Genomic DNA, 18,023 nt, shown 5'->3' with positions numbered 1-18,023 from the left:
GGCACAAGATGGGGGGGAATAAATATTCATCAAATTATGGACGTTTTCATTTCTGGCCACTTCTTTGTTGATGTATTCTTTGCCTCCTCAGACTTGTGGTATAAATGCCTGACCAGAAGTAGTCGAGCTTTGCAGCTTTAGTTGTAAATCCCTGGGAGGACTGAAGAGGTATAAATCTGAAAGAGCTATTCCAGTGTAGTGATCGCAGGGTTTTAATGCGTCAGCAAGCTTCTGCTGAAATACAGAGTTTATTTGTCTGCTTCTTGAAAGAGCAAGTGTCACCATGTGAAGTTTATTTCTCACCGGCAGCAGATAATAGATGTGAAGATCTGTTTTGGGAACAATGAAAGATGACATGTACTGTACGTTTGAGATTTGTATGGTGTTATTTCTTTTTAATGTGTCATTTTGAAAAGTCAAATGTATTTGGGGATTTTCTAACTGTCACATTATTAACAGATGCGTTTATTTTTCCTCGTCAGTGTTTGCACGTCTTCCTGCAGGGTTAAAAAAAGAATCATTATTCTAAAGTGACTATATGAATCACAATATTGGTTCAGACCACAATGTCAAGAATAACATCTTCTTGACAAATTGTATCACACTGCTGCTTGATCTCCTCTCTTGGATGAGGACGCATTTTAAGGTTAAATATCGTCCAGCGGAGCCTGCAGAGAGACCAAATCAAGGTGAGCTCCAGCGGATGCATAGACTGACAGGATAACTGATGATTGATGAGGAGAATCACAATGTTGTGCAAGTTTATTTCAAATGATATGATAAGAGCTGCTGCACTACAGAGATATTCAACTACATTAATTGACTCCTTGAGCCCATGTTCTTTATAGCATTGATGATATATCCTTTATTATCATTGTTTGATCAAGGACACAATTTTATTCCGTCACATCTTCCCCGGCTCTCGTTTCTGCTCTATGATTGTTCGATCGAATCAAAAGCAGCTGGCGTCTGAATAAAGTAAAACTACTTTTAAAAATTAAGCTGAGGTTTTCACTGACAACGCTCAGCTATGTTAATTGTTATATAGATGGTGGCAGGAAGGTCGAAGCACGGTCCTCTGGATGTGATCATTCGCCAAACTCGCTCCGTGCTTTCTCGTCAGAGACCAAAACAAAGAGTATAGTACTGCAGTTTTTTGCCCAGAAAAACGTGGTTTTGTGGTAAAACTTGTAGTATTCTTCTAGATATGATCTTAGTTCATGTATAATTGTGTTTTGCAGTGTGTAAAATGGCTCCCGTGGTTGTTTCGCCCAGAATGTCTTTGTTACACATGGTATTTTTTTTATTTTTTATTCGTATCGCAAAAGTGAATTGTACACAAGTACACCACCCCCCAACCCCCCTCTAGCCCCCTTTAAAGGGGGCTGTCGTGTTCAAGAAGAAGTAGCCAACTCATCATGAAGAATATCACATGAATAGTGTTGAATTATTGATCGACTTTAACATTCGAATGTTTAAGCTTGTGCTGGTGATGTACATCATCGTATTTCATGAGCTTATTCTATGTTGAATTGAAGTTTGTCTGCAAAGTAATGTTCCTGAGCAACAGAGATCAGAGCTAAATGTTTTTTTTCCCTCTGAAATATTATTTATTAAGTTTTGGCCCGACTTGATAAAGCAGGTGACATCCCAGACCAGCAAGTACAAATATAACAGAGCAAACAAACATACAGAAATAACAGTCTCAGAAAGGCCGTGCCTGCCACACCCAGCATTCAGAGACCTGAAAGACTTGTATATGACCTACAATTTGCCCGTAAGGAAAAGTCTTGTGGTGCCCCTCTATTGACCCTTTAATGATTATTAATTTGATTTCAAGCTTTTGCAGTCGACATGTATGACGTCATCACACAGCAAAGGGTTGGTTGCACCAAAGCGGAAGTGTTGGGAACCAGGAAGCGCTGCACAACAAACAGCGCGCTGTTACCACGGACATGGTCCGGTGGAGAGCACGTCTGTTAGCGAACACACTATCCACGCGCGGCCAGGGGAAACATGGGAGGGTCTGAGAGCGTCGAGATACCGGGAGGAGGAACCGAAGGCTACCACGTCCTCCGAGTAAGAGCGAAATGCAGCTTATTTACTTTAAAGGCAGAGAGGGACAGAGGATGAGGGCTCTGCCTGCTCGCGCTGTAGCTACTTATGCCAAATAATGACATTTATATATTCATTCAGCGGCGGTTTTTTGAGGGGTTTCGCTAACAGCTCATCGCCAACGGTCAATATAACTGACTTTTTTATGTTTGTAATGTGTTGTTTAGGTGTATTTACTGACCATTTTATATGAGCTACGGTTAATTTGTCAGGTTGTTTTGAAACTGCTTGTATTCATATGACATGGTAAATTAGTATTCAGACATGCGCAGTAAACAACATCAGCTGATCTCTTTTTCACGTTGCATGTTGCCAGAATAACCGGTGTGGCGACTGACGGGGTAAATACCCAGCGAAGAAGGGTGTGTGCCTTCATTAAGTAAAAACACTAAAAGGCGACGAACTCGCCCATTTACCGTTTTCATACAACTATTTTTTTTAAATTAATTGTATCTATTAAATTGTGAAAAATGCCCCGAACATCTCCCTAAAGCCAAAGTTGAAATATTTCAGATACTGGTTGCTTGTTTTGACTGACCAACAGTCAAAATACTGAGAAGTCCACAAAACCTTTTTGTATTGTGAATCAACTTTATGTGAGAGCCTGATGAAGGCCACAATCTCTCACGATGAAGATGTTTTCTATACTACACGTGTTGCAGGAGTTTTGACCCGAACAGTCCAAAACCTTAATTCACATTTGAGAACCGTGGAACCTGCTCAAGATTAATAAACTAATACATTTTAGGGACCCACGTATCCGGTACACTTTAGCGGTGTCTGTGCCAATACTAACTTCATTGAGGGAAAATGCCAAAAATGCCATTTATTTTTACAAGAAACTGTATTGAAGTTACTGGAGTGGATTCTTGTTTTCAGATTAGCTTCATCCTAAAAACTACAAGATTCCCTCTGTTTTGAAAATGTTGTCCAGGATGTCAGCGGCAAAGACAGACATTCACTGCGCTCGTCATATACTCATGTTTTTGTCAGTTTACAGATTTTAAAAGCAGTAATATACAGTCGCACCATCAACCCCATCTTTCTGTGAATGAATCTCTAATGTAGGGTCTCAGCGGTGTCTCAGAAGGACAATTTACACAGTTTGCAAGGTTTCGTTGTCTTATGTCGATGATGCTTTCTTTACAGGTGCAAGATAATTCCCCCGGTCGCTGTGCAGGACTGGAGCCATTCTTTGATTTCATCATTTCCATTTGTGACACTAGACTGGTAAGTTTACTATAAATTGCAATGATGAAACTTACTTGCAGCTGTTGGACCGGCGTCAACAAGTGTTCTGACAGATGATTGCATGTTTTGATCTGCATAGTGTTAGGGTTTAAAACAGAAGGATGCGAGGCTTCGGCAGGCTGCAGGGAGAGTTCAGCTTCAAGCTTCCTACTGCGAACGCGCATCAGAAAAACGGAACTGGATCCGGTTTCAAAATGAAACAATATTTAATGTACTACACAAAGTTCACTTACAAACGGAATTAACTATCAACAGTAATGTTCTCGAGAACAGAGACCACACGCACGCATCTCACTCACAGGTCTGAATTCAGGTACTGAAAAACGAGAGCGGATGTGGTCTGAGGAATTCTCTCTAGAACAGTCTTTTATATGCCCCGACAGTTGAAAATGTCCGAAACAGTCATAAAACATCTGAATGATCCTCCGTGGCGATTAGTGATTGGCTCCATTTGACTTCTGTCCCCTCCCATTATCGATCCTTTAGCGAAACATCTTCTCTTCTCGCAAAACATCTTTGCTCCTTGCAAAACATCTGTCTTGACTCCACCTCTGGTCAGCTTGTCCTCCCCACTGACCACATCCTCCATTTGCTGCATGTCCCACTCAGAATCCCTGTCTGACCCTCAAACTATTCTCAGTGTTTTAATACCTTTAGTGACTATACTTTTATGGTTTAATACATTCAATTAGTTAATATACTGTAACACATAATATCTTCTATAAGCAAGAATATTGTAAACATATTGTGACTAACATATTATTATTGTGACACTTCTACTCATCACTAGGGGGGTTATTTAATCGTACTTATAATGTGTTTAATACTGAAATTCTCCACAATAGAACAAGGACAATGACACCCTCAAAGAGTTGCTGAAGATGAACGTGGAGAGGCCCATCAAGATGCTGTTGTATAGCAGCAAGACTCTGGCAGTGAGGGAGACAACCGTCACACCCAGCAACTTGTGGGGCGGCCAGGGGCTTCTGGGAGTCAGCATTCGCTTCTGCAGCTTTGAAGGAGCAAATGAAAATGTTTGGCATGTTTTGGTGAGTGTGCAACATGCATAACTGTAACATTTTAATTAAAAATAATCACAAAGAAGTGTAAAATAACATTCAACAATTTTTTTTTTTTTTTTAGAAAGTATTGCTGTCGATCACCTAATGTGTTTATACTATATGTGTTGTGTGAGTCCAGGAAGTGGAACCGAACTCCCCCGCAACCCTGGCTGGTTTGAGGGCCCACGCTGACTACATCATAGGAGCTGACACCGTCATGAACGAGGTACTTCCTTTTGCAGATCGGCGGTAACGTTTGACCCTCAATGTTGGCAGCAGGTTGACCTGCCGTGAATCTCTGCTTCTTTCAACAGAGTGAAGATCTGTTCTCCGTGGTCGAAACCAGTGAGGGGAAGGAGCTGAAGCTGTACGTTTACAACACGGATACGGACAACTGCCGCGAGGTGGTCATCACCCCAAACTGTGATTGGGGTGGAGACGGCAGGCATGTCTGATTTTTACTTCTGTTGCCAGGTGAAAGCCATTTTGGTTTAGTGTCTACTTCCATTTAGGAAAATGATGGTACGTACGAGACCCTTTAAGAATGCGCTGAACAGTCCTTTGTACTGGCTCATTTGACAAATACTGAACAATTCGATTCTGTAATAGTTGTATTCTACATTTAGCAGTTATTTACATACATTTATAAATTTACATTTTGGAAAAAACACCCTGAAACCAACAACAAAGGAACTAAAAACAACAGTTACTTTTATATAATATATATTTATACAAACTTGTCTTATTTTATTATGACTTATTTCAGTTTTAGATCCCCTTTTCTGAGTACATTTTGAATGGAATCTTCAAATGAAATGTAAAGAGAAAGACTGCCCTGTTTAATGACAGCTGGACTCAATAACAGCAACAGACACTGACTGGATGAAGGTCTTTAACATTTGGATCCCCCAGAGAGGAAGTTTGTCATTTCACATCATCTTTAAGGCTACTGTGAAACGTTTGGACATTCCTCCTCACAGTATTTCTGTCTCTCCAGTCTAGGGTGTGGGATTGGCTACGGCTACCTGCACAGGATACCCACACTGCCATTTATAGAGGGCAAGAATATCAGTGTCCCTGCACAGACTGCCAGTGAACCAGCCACTTCACCTAAAGATGGCTTCACAGAGGTATAGCTAAGCATCTTATACAAACAAATAATTGCTTCCAGGTGTTGTCAACATTGACGGAGATAACGTCCTTTTGGTTACCAGGTCCTCCTCTCCGCTGTCATTCCAACCGTTCCTGTGGCTGTGTCTTCTTCTTCTGCTTCGACTGGATTAGAGCAGGCTCTCTCCGGCGTGTCAGTCGGCTCTAACCCGACCACATTTGTGAGCAAACTACAGACAGGTACACGATAATATCTGACTGCTCAAAATATCCTGTTTGAATTGATGTAAGGTTGACTATTACAGATTAAGCAAAACGCATGTGAACAGTGTAAACACACACACACACAATTACATTATTGTTTCAGAAGCTCCTACCGTCCCACTGCTCAGCCACTTCCCCTCCTCACAAAGCGCCACCCTGCCTGTCAGTCCTGCTGCCACACCACCAGGTCTGTAGAAATTATTTTTAGGAGGTTATAGCTTCCCAGGTGTGGTGCCAAAGCCAGCTACTCTGAAGCCAAACATCCATGACTTTTGCCTGCTGACCTAGCATTGTCTAATATATGTGTATGTATTTATTGCACAGGTTTAATTCCCTTACCTGGAGGTCTTCCACCCTTTCCTCATTTACCAAATCTAAATATCACATTGCCAGACGTGGGCCACATATTGCCACCTGGAGTTGGTGGATTACAACGTGCAGGTATTATCATGTTCTTTGAGATGTGCTTGGGTTAGTTAATAATCTTAAAGGTTATTATAAACAGAACACACACACAGAACAGAATAACTGGTAAAGGATTCTGGTGTTATTCTAAATTTGTTTGCGCCTGCACTCGCTACAGCCTCAACATATTACCATATATTGTGACTTTTTAAACAGTTTTTATGACCTATGACATTGTGTATTTCATACTTTACTATGACATTCTTTGACATATTACTTTTTACGACATTCTATACTATATTATGACTTTTTATGCCATTTTTTTTCTTTTGGAAATATAGTGATTTATGGTTGAAATAACTTACAGGTAGGTAGCCACCACATCCAAACAGACGAGAATAAAAAATGCAAGAAAGAAAATACTCAATGTTGCACATTTAAAAGTGTTTTTCTACTCTAAGTAATGACTTTGTGTTGCGCAGGTCTTCCACCTCTCTACATGCCAGCTGGTGTCGACTTTGTTCTTCCACCAATCACTGCTCATGCATCTCCTGCTGTTACGCTGCATACCAGCACCACATATCCCTCCTCCACCATACAAATGAACAGTTCACGGACCAGCATCCCCATCCCGTCATCAGTGGCCACCTCTGAATCGATAAATATCACAATGACTGCAGACTCATCTTAGCAGAGAGCAACGATTGAGGTCGTCGGCTTGCTCTTAAGTCTTAACACAATCTAGCCCGTCCATAAGCTGCACAGCTCCGCTGACAAATAGTTCTACACACTGTTCCAGTTGTACAAGCTCGAGTTCCTCGAGGACACTGGACCCATGGGCTGGTCTTCTCCACATGAAGCGTGAATGTGTCCAGCAGCAGTTTGTTGATGGCAGAAGAAGGAAAATAACAAGAATCAAGTGTTAACTGTCGCAGAACAACTTGTTACTAAATAGTAATGTGTTAATTACACTGTGGGCTTTTTGAACTTGGTTCAAAGACAAAGTGTAAAATGTGGGGAAACAGGTTAGTATGAATGTGTGTAAGTTGCATTCTTTAGTGGTTAAATTACTACAGAGCACTTGAAGGGTCAGTGGGAATTTTGTTCCCTCATTTTTTGCAGCCCTTCTCATCCACAAGAACAGTTTGTTGGTGCAGTCCAGTTCTTACAGTAGTCTCTCAGTCAGCAGTGGTCCACTACTTAATACAACATTCATATTACAGCTCAGCCCTTTGATGGATCAGAGGAAATGCTAAAAAATATTGAAGGTACCACAAAAAGAATGAAAATCCCTGTGAACTGCTTAAAGGGGAAGAGGGTGGTAACTTATACTTCTGGGGATTTTCCTTTAGAAAAAGCAGGTTTGTCTTCTGTATCCATGAAACGATTTTGGTTTCGTACAAAATAATCATTCGTAAATTCATCTTGTTACCTTGATTAAACCGATGTATTTTTTCTATCTCAGCCTGTGGTCCCTGCTTTGTATCTTCATCTCTTACATGGTTCCTGTTAAGCATCCTGTATCACTGCAGTACCAAACAAAGCCTCAGAGTGGTGGTGTAATCTCAGACAATAGAGAGATTACCAGATGAGTGTGGATGTTAATGCAGGAATGACCGGACTCGTCCTACAGTACCATTCACTGGGAGGGAAAAACATTTCCTGGCATTTATTATTCACTCTTAGCAGAACTGTACAATTTGTACCCAAAGTGGAACATACAGCCCTTATAAAAGTAAGAGCAACAAAGCAGCAAAACGAAATACTAGTTTGCATGGGGACATTTGAACTGTTTGTACACGTTGCTGTTACAGTTAAAATCCACCTGTACAGCATATACAGTTTCCAATTTATTAATTAATATTCCTGCATAGGATTTTCTACATCGTCACGTTTCTACATTTGGTTACTTTGTGCATTAAAACGCAAGTACGCTGTCCCAACCTACGTGTCACTAGATGCCACTTGTATGCTACACATTACATTCCCATGGCTAAGTAACTCAAATTAAAGCCTAAGATTTGTGGATAAACAAAACATTTCGCCAAATCATTCGTGAAATCTTTGTAGTTCTACATACCGACGACTGTCCCCCTCCTCCCCAGTAATTTAACTTCTAGCAGCTGAATCATTCGCACCCCAGCCGGACCACGTTATCTAATCTAAACGGTGGGCTGCAAAAAAAAAAAGTGTCCATTCGGCCCTTTAAGCCTTTTTCCATCTGCAACATCTGAACAGAGCGTCCAGTCACATTTTCTTCAAGGTACGTCGTCAGTATCAGTGCTTTAAATCGGACCCTCAAAAGATCCCTTTACCCATGTCCTTTTAAAATCGTCCCCTCACTGATCAAGCCTTGGTAAACAAGTAGAAGCCTGGCGCAGGTCTGAGGAGGCCGGGTGAGATCTCCCCACCGGTGTCCTGCTCCTCCTGTTGCCGGCTGTTTCCTTCTCCCACAAGCCAGAGCCTCTGAGAAGCTCTGCGGCTGTGGGAGCAACTTTGCCTTTTTCGCCACAGTGCGATGCCGTCAGTACGGGATGATGCTGGAGGAGGCGGGTCCTGAGCCAGCAGCATTTATCTGCAGGTTTCCAGAGGAGCTCGACCTCCGCATGTGAGGGAGCAGGTACGGGTCGCTTCCCATCTGGTGAACGTCGATGCGGTCCTCCTTCCTGTACGCCAGGCACCGCCTTATGAAGGCCTGGAGGGAGGAGGAACAGTGTCCACAATGTTGTACGTCAATCACGTGTTTGAAGATGTTTTTTCCAGTGACTTATTTTAAAATGGCAGTGTCCTTTTTGTATGCAAGTTCACCTACCTTCGCTTCATTACTGGAAATGGGCTTGACAGGGAACTGGACATCTGTAGCTTTCAGTATGGTGTTCTCCTGCAGGATGTCCTGTTGGGACTGATTGTGGCCGAAAGGCTAAAAAAAGAAAGAAAAGATGAGCAGTTCTTAATAATCACGCAAGAGATTACAAAGACATTCAAGGGTAGAATCTGTATTGACCTCCTTACCTTCCTTCCATACAGACACTGAAAAAAGATAACACCCACAGACCACACGTCCACCTTGTTGGAGATCTTTGGAGGCTCTTTGCCAACCACAAAACATTCAGGAGGCAAGTACCTGGACAGAATAAATAAAAGACTTTAATTTTGGAGATACTTATCCTTTACTTGAGCATATCCATTTATTTGTACTTTGTACTCCATTAAATCGACTTAACAAATGTTAGTCATTTAGATACAAAACATGAAAGTAAAAAAAAAAAAATATGGTGTTGATTCAACTACCCCACAGTTCATGAAACAGTCAAACTTGGCCCCACCACGACCAGCAACACCACTAAATACTGCTTACACGTCAATAATTTAACACTGAAAAGGACCAATTTTCAAAACCAGTACTTTTACTTCTGATACTTGTTGGTGTAGTAGTACAAGTGACTTATATTTTGTGTTGATTTTGGTGGTCCCTGTGGACGAAGGTGGTGGTGGGCTTCTTCGTTGATGGTCGTGTTTATCAGTATTAAATTCATAACCAGTTAAAAGTTGCTCACAGTAACTTTAAGTGATTAAAGATCTTTTCCTTATAATGGAGTATTTCTATAGTGTGGTACTTCTACACTGAATGTTCTCATACTGCATGTGATATAAGTACATGTGGGACATTTAGTCTCACCAGTAGGTCCCTGCGCCCTGTGATGTCAGATCCATCCCATCCACGCCATAGTTATCATCATCCATGATTTTTGACAGCCCAAAGTCCGTGATTTTGATTTCACCGCAGGCTGTGCCATCCACCAACAAGATGTTGCCTTGAAATCAAAGGAAAAGAAATGGCATACCATTAGTTTGATGACTGCTCGACTGTCGCAGTCTGATTAGCTGTAGACCAACATGTGTTCTTGATGTGACGAGTCGTGTTTACCTGGCTTGAGGTCGTAGTGGATGATGGGGGGTTTGATTTCATTCAGGTATCTTAATGCGTTCACAATCTGCATGACTATAGAGCGCGCCTCCTTCTCAGACATTAGCTTATGCTGTTTCAAGTAGAAATCCAAGTCGTTGCCTTCGCAGTACTCCATGACAGTGCAAAACCTAATGAATGGGAGAGGAAAAAAAATAATTATGAAGACAGAAACCAACCTCAGAGTGCTGGAGATGCATTGAGAACAGTGGATCGAGTGCACTAACGTGTCTGTGTCCAGTGAGAAGTAGTCATAAAGCTTCACGATCCTGGGGTGGTCCAGCTCCTTGTGTATTCTGTACTCTCGGCATGCATGTCTGTGGAGAGGAAGATGATTATGCTTCTATTAGCATCCAAAGCATGAGGTGGTGCTGTATTCTGCACTGACAGCCCGCTGTTGGTGCTTATAGAAAGGAACAACACACCGCAAGCAAAGGACATCCGAACAGCTTGTCTAAGCATGTCACAACATTTGAAACGCTAATTATTGACGACTGCAGGTCGAGGCCAACATACTTGTGATAGTTCTCCTTCTTCTCTTCTCTCCAGTTCTTGTTAAGTTGATGGATTTTCACAGCAGCATATCGTTGCTCAATCAAGTCAAAAGCCTGCACAACATATGCACACAAAAGTTGGCTTATACTTGAAAAGAACCACCTGCGAAGAGTATTATTCCGCTTTGACACTTGTGATATAAACATGGAAGGACTTACCTTGTAAACTTCACTAAAGCCCCCTCTCCCTAGAAGGTAGAGGAGCAGATATCGTTCATTCAACGTTGGATGATCTTTAAATCTTTGGATGGAAAAACAAAAAACAATCAAAACTAAAGACGGCTGTGTCAGTGATACATTTGTCAGCATTAGCGTTGCTATGAGGACACTAGCCTTGTGTGAACATCATGTTCCAATGGCAATGCAGCAAATGTGAGAGAAATCGAGTCACACTCACTGTGAACTGTCTTCATTATTTATTCTCTTCAGCTCCCGAATGTGAAGGTTGCGCACTCTCTCCAGACGCTCCAGCTCCGCCTGGATCTCAGCTTCCTCCTATAAATGATTCAAGCACACAAACTCACAGAAGGAACTTCAGAACTCTGACAACAAGGAGACCAGCTCATCAAATCCCCTCTGGTACACTGCAGACCAGTTCTGTATGAAATATTTAACGGTTGACTTAATACAGAGTCTGTCAGGAGCTGCCTGTGATGCGTATTCATCGCAAAAAACAACAAATAGATCGACAAACTACAGGCTCGCTCCGAGAGTCACACAAAAAGAGTTCAGCTACGATCAGGCTGAATATGTTCAATTATCTTGACATTGAAGACCGATTTATTTTACATCCAATTAGGTTTTAACTTGTAAACTGCATAAAAGTGCCCTTTATTTTCCTGGTCCTGGATAAATTGTAAATCTTACATACGTTCATGTGACTGTGCTGCACAGGAGAAACATAAATGTTTTAATGTGTTTTTAGTGTCGCTGCAGGTTCAGCATTGGGCAAACCTTCTTAAGATGTCCAAGTCGCAGTTTGAAGATCTCTTCCTGTTCATGGTATTCTGCTAGTGTCAGCCTTTCCACAATGAGAGAGGGAAAAGAGAAAAAAATGTAAAATTACACTGATCTTTATACACTGCATGTGCCGGAGGATTGGCTGGTCTGACATCTGTGAACTTACAGCTGAGGTAGGCTGGGTTTGAGAAAGGGGTCGCTTTCGGCTCCGTTCACCGCCTTGGTTTTGCGTTGCTTTGGCTCAGAGTTTGTGGTTGGTGCTTGGGAGTTGCTAGAGGACGGAGGTTTCCTCTTGGCTAAAAGTTTTCTCTGCCTCTCGATGTCCTCTCTCTGTTGGTTTGAACACTCTTGCTGTCTGCAGATGGAAAGCGGTGCTTTTTGTTAGAGTATATTATGAAAAAGAGCTGTTTTTTCAAGAAAATAAGTCTAACAGCAGCTAGACAGTAACATGATCAAAGAGACAGACGGTGTCAGTAGTAAAGCTTCCTACTTCACAAGGTTTTGGAAGGCGTAGCCATCGGTCCACTGTTCCGTGAATGACGCTCCATGTCTCACTGTAGTGAAATGGCCTAAACGAAGTCTATCTTGCATGCTTTTCTCCCGACAGGCCTGCTTCTCCTGGGTGCTCTGAGGAACAACAACATGGTGTGTGTGTGTGTGTGTGTGTATATACATATATACATACATACATACATAGAGTGTTCATAAAGGGTTAAGAAAAACAAGACATTTACCTTTTCTATGAGCAACTTCTTGCTCATAGTGATGCATTTATTCAAGCGTTCCTTGTGCTTTTCAAGTAATTTTTGTTGTTCGTCTATCTGTCTCCTGAGATCACAGTTTGCCTACGATGCAAGAAAAAAAAAACACCAATTATTTAAAATATTAAAACATATTTTTGAGAATTAATGTCTGTTCTATTACCAAACATTACTTCGGCAAACATGGTGCAATTTGTTTTGCATTGAAGGAACATCACAGCGCAGGAGTAAGAGAGTAAGACTTCCTCCTTACCCGCAGCAGATCATCTATCCTCCCCTCCTTCTTCTCCAGGTCCAGATTCTTAGTGCTTTCGAGGGCGGCCAACTTCAACCCCGTGAGGTCAGTCTAGAGTGGAACACGATGAGAGAAGTAGTTTAAAAAGATGCCCAGAAAATAAACATTGAAGAGCGATTACAAAGAGCTGGTGGTGTCCCGACTATTCACAATCACCCCCCCCCCCCCCCCCTCACCTGAACAAATTTGACTGCTAGTTGCTTTGGATGTGTCATGTGGTCCCCAAAAGACAGACTGGTAGGAGGCGAGCTATTTTGTACAACCTGCAACAGAAGAGCGAGTCCTTCTTTTCAGACAGGGCAACACCAAAAAGGGGCAGCAAAGACATTTTGAGTTCAAGTGTAGGCGTTACGTACAGTGATACCCTGAGCCGAGTGGGAATGTGAGTTCTGGGGCGATCGGATCACTGGTGGGAGACCTCGCACAGGACTGGACCCGTTTCCTCCCTGGAACTAAAAAAGTTAGGAGATCAAAAGGTCACATCACAGCCAAACATTTGATAACAGCAGACCCACTGTGGCTCTTTTTTTAACTCACAGTAATGTCATTTTAGAGACAGGAAACACCTCAGTGGTGGAAAGACTTAATGTAGCACATATTATTCGCTCACCACAAAACTGAAAACTTACATCGAAATAATCACTTATTTTGGGTCCTCGCACAATTGATTTCCCTGTGAAAGGAAAAGAGACTGTTGAATATATGAGATACATAAGATGTAATGTGAGCAGGAGCAGAAATGTAAGCAGTTTAACACAGAGACACTGACCTTGGCTGCTCTCTGATTGGATCTCAGGTTTCCTTTTTCTGCCTCGGACCGTTTCTGACTGTTTCTTCTCCGGGGTCTGAAAGAGAAATAGTTTTCTTCGTGTTTTATAAACACTACAAAAAAAGGCTTTTTGACCTTTACACCTGCTTGTTTGTATCTTATCAAGTTGGCAATGAACTGAGTCTGCATTAAGCATTTATTGAAAATGACCCAGACAGATTTCAGCCATAACAATAAGAGGTTGTACTTTTCCTTGTGCGACTGCTGTCATTGCAGTTTCATGTCAGTTTCGTCCGGTCTTTATGTTGAGCAGTGTTCGGAAATACAAACAGCCCTCATCAGAATAACTTTAGTTTAAAATGTCATATACGTACCGAATAAGCAGGAGAACTGCCTCTTTTCACGTCTGACCCCTATCGAAATGAGAAACATCATCAGAAAGAGCAGCAAAAAGTGGATGTAACCTGAAGATTGTTTACCAGATAGTAGAACACCTTCAACTACATCAGTGCTTCTTTTCAAATTGACTCATTTCTACAAAATAACCTAATGCTACTGACCTCCTGATGTATACCTTTAAATTATTAATGACCTTAATGTCTGTCACTTATCCTGTAAAATGCATTTATCAGCTGTTTTTGATTACATTTATTCTTGGGTGCATCCACACCTGTACTGAGAGCCGTCGACCTGTGATCGGATCACCAGAGACTCGTGTTAACGCCAGGTCTGAACAGGGCCTCTAGTCTCACGAATAACATTTACTTAAATATTCAATCAACTTACTTATAATAATGATCTTAATAGTTTAGTGTACCTCTGACTCCTTGTCGCTTGAGGATCCAAGGCTTCCAAAACTTTGATTTGAACATTCATTGTTGGTCAATCCCTGAAAAAAAAAAGAAAAAAAAAAAAAAGAAGAAAGAATTTGGGATGAGACGTGGACACTTAATAGTATTTTGATCAGTTATGATGTACAAATTCAGACTCACTTTGGTTCCTGCACTTGTGCTGCCGGTGCTGCCTCCTGTGCTGCCGCTAACCCCGCCCATAAAGCGGGCCTCCAGCAGCTCCTGTCTCCGGGGGTCCAGACTGTGCAGCTCCTCCATGGTGCCTGGCAGGATTAGCAACAATTCACAGCATGTCTCAGTTATTCCAGGATCGGCTTAATTGAAGCCTCCGAATGCACCAAATCAAGAGCACATGACAGTCGCAACGGCATTGGGAGCAGAGTCAAAATAAAAAGGGGACTTGTTTAGTCACATATACAGTCTCAAACCCTCACAGGTGATACCAGTCTAGACCAGAATATAGGTCAGACCAACTTCATGGCCGTTCCATAGAGATATAACAAAGACCGGTTTCAGCTTAATACTACAAAGAACAGACACTTAAATAGTTTAGAGCAGAAGTAACAAGCATCTCTACCATTATCCTGAGAGTCCAGCAGCAATGTGTCGGACGCTAGGTTCTGATGAACACTGCTCCTGTGGGACTGTTACGTGAGCTTCAGTGTTGTTGCTGACTCAGAGGGGTCTGCCCACTAAACCTGTGCTTTAATGAGACAACCATTTTGAATCTACGACGGCATCAATTTAAATGGAGGAGAACCTAACACTGGATCATTTATCTAAATAGTTACTACAAAATAACAGCAGCTACGCAATGAGAAGTTGTAGAAAATCAATACTACTTGTGTATACAATAAACTACTTTGTTGACATATGCAAATGATAAAAAACACACAAGTTGCAGTGTCCTGACAGTTCATGAAACAGAACAAGCCGTAACAAGAATAGATCAACAAAAAATCCATTGATTTCATCCTCTAAAACCAAAATACTGTCTGCTAAAACTGACAAGGAGCCTCAGGGAAGCCCTAAAACACACTGGCGAGAGTACAGTATACATCTCAACTGGCCTGGGAACACCTCTGGGTCCTCGAGGAAGCTGGGGAAGGTTGCTTGGGAGAAGGAAGTCTGGAATACCCAGCTTAGCCTGCTGCCGATGTGACCATAAGATAAGGGGCAGAGAATGGACAGACGTCTGTCTGCTGTTAAGTTATACATTATAATACAGCAGCCAGCACAAAGGCCCGTTTCAGTGTGCAACATGAAGTCACTGAGAAGAGTGTCGTAACAGTAAGATACAGCCGACTCACTAAACAACACCGACTTGCAACTATTTTCCAGATCAGCAGACGTATGTGCATAACTAACCTGCTGGTCACTCGTCTGTAGTCAGTGATAACTTAAACTGTGTTACATGTGATGACAATTGTTGCCAAAATAAAAACATGTGATGAGCTTGTGATTCCCGTTCTAAAACCAGATTTATTGATAAGATTATGACTACTGTGACACTCTGTACATCATAAGAAGTAGTGCGCTGAAATGCAATGAAGTGGCAAGTCTAGCAGCACAAAAGCAAAGAATATGTCAGCCAAATCCAGCAGTTGAAATTCAATAATTAGATGCATATAATTGTCTAAAGAGTTTAAAAATGTATACTAGCTTTTGCCAACACACATTGCCCTGATAACACCTAAAGATAACTCACAAACCCTCCCACGTGAAGGATTTTTTAAAATGTGAATGGAACAAATCTTAATACAATCGGGCAAAGAGTCCATTTCCTCTTCCTAAAGCATCTCAAACGATTCAAACAAATAGCACATTTGTCACCTTTCTCCTCAACACAGTTTGGCTGTGATCAGTTAGCACTGCAATATTGGCAAAAAGCAATGTGTTCAATGTATTCTGTTAAATGATCGTACCAATGAAGAACATCATCTTTCGGAGGAGGTTGTAGCTGCTGGTTCTCAGGACAATCTCATTCTAGCTGGTGTGAGATGGCTCCATAACAATATCTCCCTTTCACCCAGATTGTTTATGCCAGTTTCACGTCATAACTACATATCAGCTGTGTGGTTTTCCCACAAGGACTTCCCTTTGTCTCAAAAAAGAAACCAAGGCCTCATGCATAACTATTATCTATATCCCAGCCCCTGCAGGAACGTGTGGTTGAACCCTTACAACTCTTGCTATGGATGTCATTTTAACTCTGTGCTGCTGAGCAGACTGACCACCTGTTTAAAAGGCAGAAAGTCATGAAAATCTCTGGCATACATTGGGTTGGATTACTAGGTTAACTCATTGGCAATTCAAGCAACAGCGCACACACAACAATAAGTCTACCACTTTTCAATATTTACCAGGTGTCACACTAATGAAGGCAGCATTTGTTAATTAATGTAAATCAATGCATATAACATTAATAGAGATAATTAGAAGCTACTTTAATGGCCAAAGCTAAGTAAAAGTCCTCAATCATTACAATATCCAGTGGAAACTACTGAGGGAACAAGTAGGTGTGATAAGCGGTCACAGTGGGTCAACAGAAACACCAAATAAGCTAATTTGATTGTGTGTGTGTGTGTGTGTGTGTGTGCGTTAGCACTCTGTCTGTATCCCATGGGGCATCTAGCGTAACATAATGGTCTTCACTCTATCGTTAAGTTAGCAATACTAAAAGGTCAAACAAGGCTACCTACCCTCCAATACGGTAGCGTTAGCATACACTTAATGTTCGTTACATACCGTCATAGATCACCGACCGATCCAATACCTATCTATTCAGTTAGGGTGATGATTAACGTTAGTGTTACTTACACATGTGAGTTAACGTTACATATTGTGTGGCCACCGTTGGTAGAGAAACACCAGTCTAACCAGTTAGACACAAAGGAGAGCTAACAGTGCGATGCACACCTAACTTATCCCCCCAAAAAATGCAGGATTTCTCTTTCTTAAACGTTACTAATCCGTTTTACATCCATCTGTGAGTTAACTAGTGTCTGCTCTTATAGCGGCAGCGGGTTTAAAGAAAGGATGCGCTGATTGCATTCGTTAACCCCACTGCTCACGTAGAGGTTTATCGCCATTATGCACGTATTTGTCAATAGGTTACTGCACTAGCCTGGTCGGAGGGAGACGGTCCTGTGTCTTCAGTGCTAAGTTACTAGCTATAGCCAAACGGGCTCCATTGACTTTGGAGCTAGCGAGCTGGTTTCGCCACCACGATTTGCTCGGTCGTTTTATTACAATTTCCTTTCGCTCTGCACAAAATGACTAAAAGGGAGCAAGTAGAAAATACACGTAGGTCTTTAATACATGTAACGATACCTTCCTGGGCCTTCACCAACGCCGTGGTATGTTGCTGAAAACACAGTCCGTGTTGGGGACGTGGAGAGCTGGGACCAAAGATGGCGTCCCCTCCAAACTTCCACTACTTTGGACACTCATCAAGCTACTTTCCGTGTGTTTGGTACCACAGCGCACACGGTTAATCGTCCACAAAGGCTGTGAAATTGACCGTCGGACATAACACTGTTCGTTCTACATGGACACGGTGACTACCACTGAGTGAAAGTGTCTAATCATGAGCTGCTTCTGGGGCACAAACCTCTTCACACACCACAGCAGAGCTCCTGGCTCCGGGGCCACCTCTCC

At 41.9% G+C, this 18,023-nt stretch overlaps 2 protein-coding genes across 2 annotated transcripts; one reads left to right on the top strand and one right to left on the bottom strand.

Annotated features, from left to right (window-relative positions):
• The first annotated feature begins 1,955 nt into the window (after nt 1-1,955).
• On the top strand, nt 1,956-7,665 carry LOC306783596 (Golgi reassembly-stacking protein 2-like). The gene is made up of 10 exons (XM_079277304.1): nt 1,956-2,079; nt 3,265-3,345; nt 4,212-4,415; nt 4,567-4,653; nt 4,742-4,872; nt 5,425-5,557; nt 5,642-5,777; nt 5,905-5,988; nt 6,126-6,242; nt 6,689-7,665. The coding sequence occupies exons 1-10, from the start codon at nt 2,017-2,019 to the stop codon at nt 6,895-6,897; spliced, it is 1,245 nt and encodes a 414-aa protein (XP_079133430.1). The 5' UTR covers nt 1,956-2,016; the 3' UTR covers nt 6,898-7,665.
• A 185-nt stretch (nt 7,666-7,850) lies between these two features.
• Nucleotides 7,851-17,980, bottom strand: tlk1a (tousled-like kinase 1a). Its single transcript, XM_079277447.1, is given in 24 exon segments — nt 7,851-8,901; nt 9,019-9,126; nt 9,219-9,330; nt 9,886-10,021; nt 10,135-10,304; nt 10,401-10,490; nt 10,690-10,781; nt 10,887-10,968; nt 11,125-11,222; nt 11,682-11,748; nt 11,854-12,042; nt 12,178-12,314; nt 12,422-12,532; nt 12,702-12,794; nt 12,920-13,006; nt 13,100-13,195; nt 13,373-13,416; nt 13,513-13,588; nt 13,887-13,925; nt 14,330-14,401; nt 14,505-14,626; nt 17,697-17,746; nt 17,748-17,773; nt 17,775-17,980. Coding segments are annotated over 24 exon segments (2,310 nt in total). The 5' UTR covers nt 17,817-17,980; the 3' UTR covers nt 7,851-8,730.
• Nucleotides 17,981-18,023: the final 43 nt, after the last annotated feature.

This window comes from Melanostigma gelatinosum (assembly GCF_949748355.1).
Source record: "Melanostigma gelatinosum genome assembly, chromosome: 10".
NCBI classification, from domain to species: domain Eukaryota; kingdom Metazoa; phylum Chordata; class Actinopteri; order Perciformes; family Zoarcidae; genus Melanostigma; species Melanostigma gelatinosum.
The sequence above is the reverse complement of the archived record's forward strand: the minus strand, read 5'-3'. Positions and strand labels throughout refer to the sequence as shown.

Bases quoted from the DNA above. Each gene is read 5' to 3' on its own strand.
- LOC306783596 (XM_079277304.1), top strand. From the start codon at position 2,017: ATGGGAGGGTCTGAGAGCGTCGAGATACCGGGAGGAGGAACCGAAGGC. The intron at 4,873-5,424 runs GCATGTCTGATT...CTGTCTCTCCAG, and splicing joins GATTGGGGTGGAGACGGCAG to TCTAGGGTGTGGGATTGGCT. The intron at 5,989-6,125 runs GTCTGTAGAAAT...TTTATTGCACAG, and splicing joins TCCTGCTGCCACACCACCAG to GTTTAATTCCCTTACCTGGA.